We start from the raw sequence: 14,454 nt of genomic DNA, 5'->3' as shown, positions 1-14,454 counted from the left end.
GCTAAGGAAAGGGTAAGCTAAACAAAGGGAAGTGTCGAAAACAGAATAGTAATGCGATGTGGGGTCAGAGAGCAACACTTGGCAAATTGTGCCACATGAGTTGACCAAGCACTGTACTGAGAATTGCAAAGTAGGAAGTCTCATTTTTACTCTGCTGACCTCAGTAAATATTTCTATGTTTTTAAAAAATGGGCATAATTCTCTGCTACCTAACAAAGAAGCCTATGATGAGAATTAATGAGCTTATAAAATGTTTTGACGTCTCCAGAAGCCCTTCCTTAAATGCACACAGTTCACGTGTCCTGCCCTTTGACGATCTGCCAGTCTTGATTGGTATTCCTAATGTGGCCGTTGTCCCCCATTAAGTTCACTCGGACTCCTCATAAATTAATTAACTAGCGAGAAGGTCACTATTTTAAGCGGGAGACTTCGCCTTCAGAAACGGTTTCCAAGGGCCCTTTATTGACCCGCTAGTGTGAAGGCGTTAGGAACCCCGGGCTCAGCTCCTGGCGGCGCAGCAGGGCTCGATTGCTCTCGCCTGGGCGCGCCGCGGCCTCCGGGCGGCTGAGGGAGACCGCGCGACAAGACCCGCCAGGCCGCCGGTCCTCGCAGCAAGGATCCCGCAGCCACCGGAGAAGGCCCACGCCCGAGCCCGCGGCCGCACCCGCGCCCGCGCCGGAGAGCCCCGGGCCGCGGAGAAGCCCGTCAGCGCGCGCGCCCGGCCCGCCCCTCGCGTCGCGGCCCGCCTCCTCGCCTGGCGCCGCCCGCGCGCAGCGTCTCGCGCCGCCCGCTCGCCCGCCGGGAAACAGCCGCGAGAGCAGCGGCCGCCGCGGCCGCTCGCACCCCTCGCAGCCTCTTCGCTTCACCGCGTCGCCCAGGGCCGCGCGCCCGCCCGCCCGCGCCCCGTCGCCGTCCCACCGCATCGTTCCAGGTCCCGTGCCGGCCAGCGCCCGGCCAACGTTCCCTCGCGCCCGTCCGCCTGCTCGCTCGTCCGCCCGCGGCCGGTCTCCTCAACCGCCGCGCTCCGCCGGGCCGCGCGGCCCGCCGCCTGCTTCCGGGGCGGGCGGACTCTGGGCGCCTGGTGCCGGCGGCCGCAGCGACAGCGCCCCCCGGGAAGCGCAGGAGGAAGCAGGGACGAGTGGAGGAGGTGCCGCAGGCTGAGTCGCGGCCGGGATGTCCGGGCAGCCGCCGCCGCCGCCGCCGCAACAGCAGCCGCCGCCGCCGCCCGCCGCCGGGGCCCCGGGCTCCGGAGTCGCCTTGCCCGCGGGCGCCAGCGCCGGTTCCTCCCCGGCCGGCTCGCCCGGTGGAGGCTTGGGGGCCGCAGCGGCCGCCCTGCTGCTCCACCCGCCGCCGCCGCCGCCGCCGCCCCCGGCCACCGCCGCGCCGCCGCCCCCCGCCTCGGCGGCCGCCGCCCCCGCCACTGCGCCGCCCGGCCTGGCGGTGGGCCCCGGCTCTGCTGCGGGCGTCCCGGTCCCGGGCCTGGCGGTGGGTAGCAGCGCCGCTGCCCCTTTCCCTCACGGCGACTCGGCCCTCAACGAGCAGGAGAAGGAGCTGCAGCGGCGGCTGAAGCGCCTCTACCCGGCTGTGGATGAGCAGGAGACGCCGCTGCCCCGGTCCTGGAGCCCAAAGGACAAGTTCAGCTACATCGGCCTCTCGCAGAACAACCTGCGGGTGCACTACAAAGGTACGGGGCTCGGGGTCCCGTGGAGAGATCGGACGGTGCGGGGCGAGGCTCTGGGCGAGGGAGATGAGAGTGGATTCCCAGGTGGGAAGGAGCTGGGATTCCTAGGCCCGGAGCAGGACGCTTTGAGGGAAGCCGGGATGACCAGACACATCGCACCTTCTGGTTTCCTCGAGATAAATCTATGGGCCGGAGTTGGATTACATTGTTCTCCAGGTGGAGGGTCAGGCCATCTCCTCTCACGCAGCAGGGGTGAGAGGCTCGATTCGGTGGTACAGTTTCTAATTAAGGGAGAGCAGAGATACACAGGAAGGGGAGGGAGGCGTGATCAGGGGAGGATTTGTCCCAAATTAGGCCAGAGATTGTCTAAGGGGACAAAAGGACAAGGGGCCCAAGTTGGCCATCCTTGCACCTTACTGAAAACAACTGGGAGGGTGGGAGGGGAACCTCAGGGTTCCCTGTTTTCTTCGGGGAGCAGAGACCTCCCCCCCTCCGGATTGGAAATGCCCTGAGTTTCCGGGTTGGTGTTACGTGAAGTTTTGTTGAAAACAAGGGCTTTTAAAACATACCAATTAGCGTTTTGAAGAAAACTGCCTTATATTTTGCACCTGCAGTTAACAAAGTTGACCACCTTAGGCTTCTGCTTTCTCCCATTCCCACTTTTATTAACCTAGGAAGGTTAATAAAGCTTTAAGCAAACCGGTTGTATAGAAGATTGTAAATGGCAGTAGGAGCTTTTTGAATTGTAGCTCAGATTAACGGCATAGGTCTAGTTTAGTTGTGTGGAAGGGGTAAAGAAAAATGCAGTGGTATCAGTTTGAAGACATTCTGTGTTTTAGGCTCTAAATCTAAAGCAGAGGAGCTTTTACATTCTAAGCAGGCTCGTTTTGATTGGCTCTAAAGGAAGGGCCTTTGGATCCTAGTGACATGGATGCAGAGGATATAAACAACCTTGCTGTTAAGATTCTGAAAGAATTCAGAACAGGGTTTGCAAAGAATCTTGACAAATTGGCTACTATTTAATTGGAAACGCATGGCAACAGAAATCTGCTGAATGATTTGGCTGTAAAGAATCTACACAAAGATGGGCCTTGTTGAACATTCCTTTTTATTCTTGCCATAGATCCAAAGAAGTACTTACTATTTTGAACGTTATGTTCCTTGATGTAAGTGGCTGGAATACTGAAGTTTTGTTTTTTCCTTCCTTTTAGTTAGGACATTTATTTGCTTTGCTTGTGGATTATTAGTTTTGTTTTTCAATTTGTGTGAACAGTGAGTGCTATGCTATGAAGTGTTTACTTCTGTTTTGGCAGCCAGAATGCTTTTGTTAGGTTTGACAGAACTTTATCATTTTAAACTTGTGGTTTATAGTAAATAAAAAGCTATAAGGTAGAGACTGTGTGTAGGGGAGATTAGTTAGTGAACAAAGAATCCTAGCTTTCCTGTGTCCTAGCAGTTACTGGTGATACTAGGTGTGTTACAAGACAGGGCCTCAGCCTCTTCTGAGTGATGGGGGGAGTTGAGCTGGATGGATACTCTGTAAGGAATTTTAGCTTAAAACTCCTGATTATGGCTTATTTAGCATTGAAATAGACCTTGCTTAGTTGTGTTTATTTCTTTTATGCAAAATGAATCATCTGGGCCAGAGACAAATGCACGCTTGTGTGGTTGAGGTTTGAATGTTAGGATACTGTTGTCGCAGTTACTCTTTCTGTTGGCCTTTTTATTACTCTGTGTTGTGTAACGTTGAGATTCACTTTCTGGAAACCTCACTGTTTCATAAACATAGAGCATGAGTTCTGGAGGACAGATTTGTTGTTGTCATCCCTTTCCCATTTTTCTCTCCTCTTTGTCTCCCTTTCCAGTGTTACAAAGACAGTGTCCCTCTTCCAAGCCCTCATCTAGCCTTGTTATTTTAAAGGCTGTGCTTTCTGTAGTTGCTGTTTTTCCTGTGTGTCCTTTGAGAGGACACCAAATACTCAGGGCAGCTTTGACTCAGGAGCAAAACAAGTATTGTAGGTAGTGAATAATAAAACTTAAAAGTCACATTTAAGAGTAGATGTTTTATGTAATGTGTTGTGTTGATTTCTTTAACATGAAAAGTTACTATTCTATTTGCGTTTTCTGTATTAACAAAATTTTAAAAGATAAAACTTGTTTCCTAAGAATTATGATCATTTATTTCTTTTCTTCTAAACACATTCTGTGTTTAAAATGTTTTCCTAAACTGGGATTGCTGATTATTGATGCAGCTTCTTTGGTATTCTGAAGGTACCATGTTAACATTGATAGATACCTATATAAAATGGATTGAATTGCAGAAGAGTTACCGTGTATATAGAACAGTGTATGTTAAGTTCCTTTCTTTTTATATTGTGTGTGTGTGTGTGTGTGTGTTCCTGTCTTTGTGACATGGTACAGGTGTGGAGCTCAGGGAGTGGGTTTTTTCTTTCTTCCATGTGGGTCCAAAGGATCCAGTTCAGGTCATCAGGCTTGTTGGCAGGGGATAGCCCTCTTATTTTAAAAAATTGTCAGTATTGACTAATTTTTAAAGTAACAGGTTTAGACTTAATAATAACTTTATTTTTGATGAATATTAAACAAACATTTAATGAATATGACATTGGGTTTGGTGAGCCTAAATGTTTTAATACCTGATTTCATTGCTCACATCCCTCCCCCACCAATTCCCTCCCACTCCCCAACCCCCCTCACTCATTCACTATCGGGAAGCTTTACAGAGACAAACAGATCTGACACAAGTAGACGTGTTAAGTGGGAAGGTGTGTCTAACCTGAAGGTTAGATTTTTCAAGTCACAAGTTAGCTAGGATTGAAAATTAATTTTGTGGGGCTGAAGAGACAGCTCATCTGTTAAGAGCACTTGTTGAGCTTACAGAGGACTTGGGTTTAATTCCTAGCACCCAGATGGTGACTCACAACCATCCATAACTACAGTTCCAAGGAATCTGATGCCCCCTTTTGACCTCTTTGGGCACCAGGAACACATACATGCATGTAGTGAAAACACTTCTACACACACAAAAAAACCAAAACCAAGACAAAACCCATTTTTTTTTTTTAAATTTAAAGAAACCTAATTTTTGCTGTCACCAAATTTCGTGACCTTTGCTTCATTCTTACTACATCTTTCCATTTGTGTAAGTTAATCTCACATTTCTGAAAGACATTTGACATCAGAGGTATTTCTACTAGGGGAAAAGGTAAATTGAAATTCATTAATGCTTCAGAAAAGTTGGGACACTTGGATACTCTGCCTTAAAATGCTTAGGACAGATGTCAAAGAATTGAAACTTGGTAGCCCAAGGAAGGGATGAAATGGTGAATTACACCTTTTAACTGAAGCATCTTTAACAATATCTTAATAAAGCCCGGTAGTGGTGGCGCACGCCTTTGATCCCAGCACTTGGGAGGCAGAGGCAGGCGGATTTTTGAGTTCGAGGCCAGCCTGGTCTACTGAGTGAGTTCCAGGACAGCCAGGGCTACACAGAGAAACCCTGTCTAGAAAAACCAAAACCAAACCAAACCAACCAAACAAAAAACCAATATCTTAATAAGTAGATACTGTTTTTAGTGGGAGTGGGAGTCAGGGGAGGGGTATGTATGTATGCCTGAGTGCATGTGCCCTTATGTCCAGAAGAGGGCATTGGATCCCCTGGAGCTGGAACTATTAGCAGTTGTGACCCACTTGGTATGGGTGCTAAGAACCAAACTCTGGTCCTGGGAGAGCATCAAGCTCTCTTCAAATGCTGAGCCATCTCCCCAAGTCCCAGCAGTTACTAGTTTTTAACTCTTATTAAATATCATTACTGAACATTTTTGTAGTTTTTTTCTTACTACATTTTTTATTTATGTATGTGCATGCAGGCCTATGTGTCGATGTATGTTATAGGCATGTACATGTGGAGGTTAGGGGACAACTTCAAAAGTTGGTTTTCTTTCCATGTTGTTGGTCTTAGGGAACTGAAGTCACTAGCAGCACTTCTATTCAGTGAGTTGTCCGTCTCACTGTCCTGAAGTCTGAACAAGTATTTTAACACTCATATGCTTACAAGGAGGAGGTCTGTTAAAGATCGCAAGGGTCCTGAGAAGATGGCTTAGTGGATAAAGTGGTTACTATACAAGCATGAGAAAAGGAGCTCAGGTCACCATCACGCACAGGAAAGCAGGTTGTGTCAGTATGTGCTGGAAACTCCTGGGTGTGTGGGTGTGAGATTGGGGCCAGGGGGAGGCTGGCCTGATGAACACAGGTGCATTTTGCGGAGTTATGAGTTCCGGGTTAAGTGAGAGATCATAAAATAAGACTAAAGAGTGACTGAGGAAGACGCCTCATTTCCTATGCACACTCAAGCGCTCACACTCATGCTATAAAGGGGCAATTTAAGAGAATGTTAAAAATCAGAGAATTTGTACTGCCTGTAATCTCAGGCTATGTGGGAGGTAGAGATGGAAATTGTAGGCCAGCCTGGCCTTCAGAGTAAGATCTTGTATCAAAACAAGAAAATCAAAGAAATTAAATGTGAACTGAGTTTTCCCTTGGATCTCTGCTAAAATTTGATGAATTGGCTTTGATTATATTTAATAATTATCCTCAGAAAAAACTAAGTAGCAATAATGAGCAGTTGCTATCGGGTAGAAAATTCTGGTGAGTTTGTATGTATGCCTTGTTTACTCAACCCATTCTTTTACTTAATCCTTTTTGACATGTTTACTTGGTACTGGTTTCTGGCCTTAAAGATGATTAAAATATTGTCTTTGACCTCACAGAACTCAAGGAACATAAAATGGAGTGGTAAGAAAATGTTGGAAGGGTCCAGTGGAAGATAGGGGTAGCTTACTCAGGCTGACCCTGGAAAGGGTTGTAGTACTTCACAGCTTCCTAACCTTTAGTACACTTCCTCATGCTGTGGTGACTCCAGTCATAAAGTTATTTTAGTTGCTACTTCAAAACTGTAATTTTGCTACTGTTACCATCGTAATGTAAATACCTGTTTCCCCCGTGGTCTTAGGTGACCCCTGGGAAAGGTTACTTTGCCCCCCCCCCACCCCCAAAGGTTGAGAACCTGCAGTTTCTTGGAGAAGTTAAGCCCAGTGGTCAAGCTTAAAAGATGAGATAAGGTGTAGGATTGGGTGAAGAAAAATGAAAAGCATGGGGGAGGCAGTCATTGTTTTACGTGTTTGGATCTGTAAGCGTGAAGGGACCTTATTGAATGAACATTTATTAAGCTGAGACCTTATTCTGTAGGAGCTGGAGAATCATCCACAGATTTCAAATAGGAAGTACCTGGCTCATTTTTATTTTTGTCAGACTACACAACTGGTTGAAAGATATATTGGAAGGGGTAGAGAAAAGCAGATACATTTGTGAGATTTTGAAGGTAATACTGAGATATGAAGAATAATGTGAGAAAACAAGGAGGATTGGGTTCCTAGCGCTATTGAGTTCCTAAAGTAAGCCTTGAATCAAATACATTTTGGAAGATGTTAGCTCTGTATTTTAATATCCCTGAGGATAAGTAGAAATGGGAACCTTTTGTTTCTGAGACAAGCTGTCACAGTGTAGCCTTGGCTGGCCTGGAACTTGCTGTGTAGATAAGGCTGGTCTTGAACTCAGAGATCCACTTGCCTCTCAGTCTTCTGAATGCTGAAGTTAAAGATTTGTGCCCCCATGCCAAGCCTCAGAAATGTGAATCTTAATCTTCATTCTTCATGGAAACCAGGAGATGCTGAGGGTGGGGAGAGAAAGCCTTACAGAAGGAGCAGAATAAGTGTTTTGGAATCAGGGTTCTTTAAGAGATCTCAGCAGTGGAAATTCACAAGGCTGTGCCTATTCTGTAGCTGAAACTCAGCTACAGTTGCAGATTTTGAGTCTTTCCCCTATGACTGGTTTACCTTCTCCTTTGAAGTCCTGGGGAAAGTATGGTGTCTGCTGAGCTACTTCTCAGTTTATCTGCTAGAGCTTTTCCTGGTTGTTACTGTGTGTGTTGGTGATCTTCAGATGGGGTGCTAGTTACTTTTCTCATCACTGTGACAAAAATAACTGACACAAGCAACATGGTGGGAGGGGATTGGTTTCCTTCTGTTCACTCTTTTGAGAGGGTCCAGTGCTCCATAGTGGAGAAGGCATAGTGGGGTTCATGGTGGCAGCTGGAGCATGAGCCTGTTTGCTTCTGTCACTGTGGATCAGAAAACAGTTAGGCTGGAAGGAGAGCTTGTGTGGCCTCTGACCCACCCCCAGCTACTCAAAAGGTTCCAGCTCAATGGATGCCACCTCTTAAAGGTCCCACAGCCTTCCCAGATAGAGCTAACAGCAATTCAACCACAGCTAACCAATTTCAAACACATGAACGTATGAGGGAGAGTTCACAGCAAAACCATAACACCCGTGTTGATTTAGTTCGGAGTGAGGGTAGAAATAAAATGCAAAGTACTGTGGAACCAACACAGTCTGAGCCCCGCTTTCTTCATTAGGGGCAGTGTGAGGCGCTGCCTCCTGGGAAAGGGTTGGGAAGAGGGGTGTCTGTTAGCACAGCCCTAGCACTCACCTTGAGGAGGTAGTTGAACTGAGAATGTTTGAGTGTGTGGAGGGAGAAAGCCCTGGCAGAGGCAGAACACCTACTGCATCATGAAGAGGCACATGGGGGCCCAAGAAGGCACGGTTTTGAGGGGCATGAGTGGAAAGAAGAGTAGTGCCAAGGGAGCTAAGCAGAGGAAATGAGAGAGGAGGAGGCAGCTCCTGGTGCAGTGGTGTATAGTTCATTAGGCCAGGAAAGTTTATCACTGGATTTGGAATAAAGCCATTGTAGCCTTAGGGAGAAGAGTTTGTATTCCATGATGGGAGCAAAACCCAAGTGTCAGGGATTTAAAAGAATAAGTGGAGGGAGGAGTTCTAGGAGAGAAGATATGGAAAAAAATGTTTTCTATTTTTAATGGTGGATAGTTACATTTTAACTAAGGGCTAGATCCTGATGTCATCAGGGTCTAGATGCAAATCCACATAATCAAGACTTGCCTTAAAATCTGAAAGCACTGTGACAACAGTTGTCATTTCTAAGTCAGTCTTAATTTAGTTTGTGGGTAAAACTGATGTGATGTGAACAATGGTATGAGACTGGGATTTTAGTTCAAGTTATTCACTACCAATCTTAATGTAATACTGACAGTGGCGATGGTTTATAACACAGAGGCACAGAAATCTGTGAGAAAAATGTGTATATTGTGGGGACATCATAAAAGTTGAGGTGAAATTAAAGCAACATTGACCGAAGATACTTCAGGGCTGATGGGGTCAAGGCCAGGAGGAGTGTTTCAGAGTACAGGTCTTAGAGAGGAGAGTTCCTTCTCTCCCTCTTAGAGTAGTGGAAGATTGGTGTGGCCACAGATCACCTTGGAGTAACAGAGTGGAGAGCTGACTATGACCACATCTAATGGCCTCCATTTTTTCTTGACAAAATGGGCTCACTGAACTTAAAAGCTTGCTGCCAATAAAGAAGATTTGGGTGAGCCTTCTAGAATAATTGAAACAGGTTGACTGGAGATTTCTGAACATATTCTAGGTAGCCCTGGGAGAGGGCAGGTGATGTTCTGAGTTCACAGTGTGATCTTTTGCTCATAGTTAGACTTTTCAGCAGAGGCTGACGTCTGGGGCTGTAACAGAGAAGGTGACTGATACTGAGGAAAGGCCCTGGCCCTGGCTTTGCTTGTAGGGGTGATAGAAGGATAGGCGGATGAAGGGCATTTGAGGCCTTGGAGGAGATTCTCATGTAAGCTTGTCCTCAAAGAAGGGAAAAATCCTAAGGAAAGGTTTAGAGAGTTAGATAAAGTTTAAAAGTGAAGTCTTGTGTAAGAAGACAACAGGCATTTCTGCTCCTGTGCCACAAATGCATTGCTGAGAAAACTCTGTTTTCCACACAGCTGTGTGTTAAAAATAACAGGACTCTGGAAGCCTGGGACTGAGGTAGTTACTTAAGACTGTAACACTGCAGCAGAGTGCTGCAGCTCTCACAGTCCTAATGATCTACAAGCCTACTTCAGTCATCACTGGCATATGTGACTGACTGCAGCCTCAGATCCTGCTTCCAGCTCCAGGGTGTAAGTGCTTGACCTGGTTAATTGAAATGAAAAGCCTTTTTTTTTTTTTTTAAGGAAAAGGAAATACAGGTGTATTAGAGTGGCTAAACTGTAGCGATAGCCTGACAGTGTGCCAGTTGCTGGTGAGGATACTGAACAACAGGAACTCACATTATTGTCAGTGGGAATACAAAATGATACAGCCACTTTGGAAATGGTTTGGCAGTTTCTGACAAAGCCAAATATATTTTTACCCTACTCTCCAGCAGCTGCATCCCTAAGTATGCTCTTACTTAAACCTCACAGGAACTTGTATGTGAACTAATTTTGCCCTCCAAATTGGGCATTGGAAACAAGACCATAACTGAGCTACACCTCAGCCCTGCATCAGTATCTGCAGCAGATTTACTCATGGTCTTGAAAAAGTGGTAGCAACCAAGATACCTTTCATTAATTGGTGATGGGATCAAGATATTACCAGTGATTAATGAAATGAGTCATCAGCTCAAGGAGACATGGATCAATTTGAAATATGTATTCCTAAGTGAAGACAACCCGTCTAAAAGGACTTAGTAGAAAGGGTAAAACTGTGGAGTCAATGAAAAAAAGTGGTCATTCAAGGAATGGTATCAAATAGATTAATCATGGAGGATATTTTTAGGACAGTGAGGATATCTTGTTTGGTATTGTAGTTGTGGATATATGGTACTTTGTCTTAGGCAAACCATATAATACTAAGACCCATAATGAATACAAATTATTTTAGGAGATAGACAAAAATTCCAGGGTAGAATGAAGAATGTGATTTACTTTCTATTAGAGTTCCAATGCATTCTGGATAAATGGTTCACCACTGTGCTATATTATATCCCCAGCCTATTTTAATTTTTGTTTTCAGACAGGGTCTATATAAGTTAGTTGCCCAAGTAGTTATTGATTTTGCAAGCCTCTTCCTTCAATACCCTGAGTAGCCAGGGTAACAGGCCAACTTCACCAGGCCCAGTTCGACAAAATAGTCTAGGTTCTTTCCACCCTCTTTTATTCTCCTTCCCCATCTTCCTTCTCCACTATTCACTTTTTCCCTGTTCTTTCTGATAGGGCAGTGGTTCTCAACCTATGGGTCGCAACCCCTTTGGGCGTTAAACAGCCCTTTCACAGGGGTTACATGTCAGATACCCTGCATTGTAATTTATAGCTAGCAAAATTAGAGTTATGAAGTAGCAATGAAATGATTTTATGCTTGGGCGGGATCACCACCACATGAAGCAACAGTATTAAAGGCTCACAGCAATGGGAAGGTTGAGAACTACTATGATATAGGGTCTCATAGAGCCCAGGCTGGTCTTGAACTCACTATGTAGCTGAAAACAACTTTGAACTCCTGATTCTCTGCCTCTACCTTCTGAATGCTGGGATTGCAGATGTAAAACACTCTACCAAGCTTGATAAAATAATCCTAACTGGATAACACATGTTTGAAATAACCTTAGGGAAGAGGGGAAAGTGTTGACCTCAGTAACTTTAGAAACTAATGGAGTCTAAGTAAAAGCAAAGCAAACTCAAATTATATCCTGAACTCTGGTTGATAAAAGTCTATCTTGAGGGATTGTGGGTTAATTTTCTCATACTTTTAGCTTCTCATACTGTTGTACATGTGTGCTGGAAGTGAGATGAGTGAATTTGTACTCATAGAGGAAGCCTTATTAGCACCTCTAACCTGTGGCCCTTGTTGTATTGCCCTGATGGTGATGGCTTAACTTAGTGGCATGCTTAGTAGTTCCTGAACTGCTGTGCACCACAGGGATATGCTTCTGTAAGAATCCCAGTTCTTTCTCTTCAAGGCCTTTGTTGTATATTGCTAAGCTTTTAAAAATTTGTCAGTTATTGAGAAAACTGATATATACCAAGTGGCATATTATGTTAGCACCATTCCCATACTTAATGCAAGTGAACTAATTTTTATTTAAGGAATATATTTTGTTGTAGCAGAACAAGCCTGGTTAGAATTTAGTATTTTTGAGGTGGAATAAGTTGCAGGTAGGTGCCAGAATCTAGAGTGTCGGCCTGGGAAGGTGTGCTTTAATTTGGAGTAGAAAGCCTATGATAATCACAAATAAGTTCTAGTATGCTAGCTTCATATAAGAGAGAGACATGTTGCTGGAAGAGTGTGTAAAAATGAGGTTAGACCAAGTCAGAAGTTAGCTGATGTAGGAGGCAGATAAGCTTGAGCCAAGATCTAAAGTGTAAATGTCACTTTTATGTCCTCAGATGAAGGGATGAGATAGGAGCCTTCCCCAAGCTGTAACATTTCTTTCTCTGTTCTAATTATTCCTAGGCCTAGGCCTTGAAGCTTCTAGTCTCTGTACAATTTCATCTTTCAAGATAACTCATTCAATCTGCCTTCTCTTGGCTTCTGACTGAATTGCTCTGCTTGGTCTCATACTAACTTTGTTTGGCAATGTGTTCTAATCTTCAGGGTTATTATTCTCTGGCTCATTCTGTCTTCACCAGCCTGTTCTTTCTGCAACCTGTCTCTGTAAAACTGTCTGCATAAAACTGACACACACACACACACACACACACACACACACACACATCCTTTTCTCTCCTTGCACTGCTCTTAAGTAGCCTCTTTCTTGCGCTGTTTTTGGGAGAATAGCCCATCTCTGACTCATTCTGTCAAATCTTTCTCTGATTTGTTACTTTGTCTGCCCTTCAATTAAGCATCACTTTAAAACATGGCTACTTCCTTCTGCAAAGTAACCTTACCTTTATTGTTAGGGATTAAAGGTATGTATAAGGCGAAAGAAATGTAGACAATTAAATTGGGAGGGGGGTTGTAAGAGAACAGCAAAGAGTAAGACTGAATGCTTTGCTTAATGTTTGTAACTCTTGTATCAAGTTACCACAGTAAGAGACAAGCTTTTAAGCTCTACTAAATATAAAACAAACAAACAAAAACACTTTATATTTATGTTCATTTAAGAAAATATTAGTAGTGATGTATTATTTTGAAATATACAGTTAATATGTTTGGCATTATTTAAAATTTATATTGAGAAAAACATATGTATTTTCAGTATTACTGTAGATAAGCATCTGCATAAGGCTGTTAAATTGATTGTTTTTTATCAAACAACTTTTATAATACTTTTTTTTAAGATTTATTTATTTATTACATGTTAGTACACTGTAGCTGTCTTCAGACACTCCAGAAAGGGTGTCAGATCTCATTACAGATGGTTGTGAGCCATCATGTGGGTGCTAGGATTTGAACTCAAGACCTTCAGAAGAGCAGTCAGTGCTCGTAACTGCTTAGCCATCTCACCAGCCCTATAATACTCACTTTTATTATAATATTTATAAATTTTAAAGAATATGACAAAAAAGATATTGTAGGTATTGAAGGGGGGGGTCTCTGGGAGGAGTTGGGGTACAAAAGGAAAAGAAGAATGTGATTTAATTTTATTTACTTAAAATGTTTTTAAATGTTAACAAATTCAGATAATTTGAAATCATGTAACTTTTCTCATTATAATGCAATAAAACTTAAAAAAAGAAGGTACGTATAAGGGTGTGTCTGTATTCCAGCCAGATCATACTGTAATCCATGATGTGTGTGGCCATGGATTTTATAGACCTACAAGGTCTTTGGATGTGATCCCTTGCCAGAGCAGCCATGTTGCTGGATTAAAGTTCCTCTACAGTAAAGTGTGAGGAGGACCTGAGCAGCCTCAGGAAGGACATCGTTCCAGTTACAGGAGCAGCACACTACACTGTGACTAGAACGGGCTCACATGCCTGAGCAGAAAAGGAAAGGGAGCATCGAGAAGACAGGGCCAGCAAGATTTGCAACAGTGTGTCTTTTAGGCCAATGGGGGAGGCTTTGGAGGGAATGTTTCAGTCCTATCTCTTAAATTGTGTGAGAAGGCTGACTTATTCTTTCCAGAAAGGTATTAACTGGCTGGCTGGATATTGAAGAGTAGATAGGAGTGGGCTTTATTCAACTTTTCCCATTTCAGTTAAATGGAATCAACAGATTGTTAAATACAGCCTAAGAAGACCTAGTCTTGCTAGCTTAGAGTTTTAGAGTAACATATTGATTTTCTTGTAGAGTTATATAAACATCTAATTAACATTGAGGGGTTTTCAGTTTTTAAGATTTAAATCTAACCCGGTATAGTGGCACTTGAAAGGCAGAGGCAGGCAGAGCTCTAGTTTGAGGTTAGCCTGGTTTATATATATAGGGAGATCCAGGACAGCCAGCTACGTAGCGAGATCCTGTCTCAAAAAGATTTAAAATTAAGAATCAGCATGAAGGCTCAGTAGGTAAAAACACTTGCTGTGAAGCCTGATGACCAGAGTTAGATCTCTGGAACCTACACAGAAGTGGAAGAATGACTCTACAACGTTGTCCTCTGACCCTCCATGTGTGCCCTGGGTCATATGTGTGCTTACGTACATGACACATCTCCCTGTTCTCCAACATTTAAAAAAATCTTAAAGTGAGATTCATGAAGCCATACTCATAAAAAGAGTGCGGGTATCTGTGGTCCTGTTGGGATGTCATCCCCTAGCAGGGATTGGACTTAGGGCCTGCTTGCGTGTGTTAGGATACTACTGTAGCCCTGGCTTCCTTAGGGCCTGCTTGCGTGTGTTAGGGTACTACTGTAGCCCTGGCTT

The 14,454-nt window shown here is 44.3% G+C and overlaps 1 protein-coding gene across 1 annotated transcript in view; it reads left to right on the top strand.

Annotated features, from left to right (window-relative positions):
- Nucleotides 1-803: 803 nt before the first annotated feature.
- Nucleotides 804-14,454, top strand: part of Ranbp9 (RAN binding protein 9) — an 81,235-nt gene continuing 67,584 nt past the window's right edge. The window contains exon 1 of the mRNA XM_031359433.1: nt 804-1,684. Coding sequence (XP_031215293.1) covers nt 1,174-1,684 — 511 coding nt within the window. The 5' untranslated portion in view covers nt 804-1,173. The remainder of the gene's footprint in view (nt 1,685-14,454) is intronic.

This window comes from Mastomys coucha, unplaced genomic scaffold, assembly GCF_008632895.1.
Source record: "Mastomys coucha isolate ucsf_1 unplaced genomic scaffold, UCSF_Mcou_1 pScaffold7, whole genome shotgun sequence".
Classification (NCBI taxonomy): Eukaryota; Metazoa; Chordata; class Mammalia; order Rodentia; family Muridae; genus Mastomys; species Mastomys coucha.
This window is presented reverse-complemented; position numbering and strand designations above follow the sequence as displayed.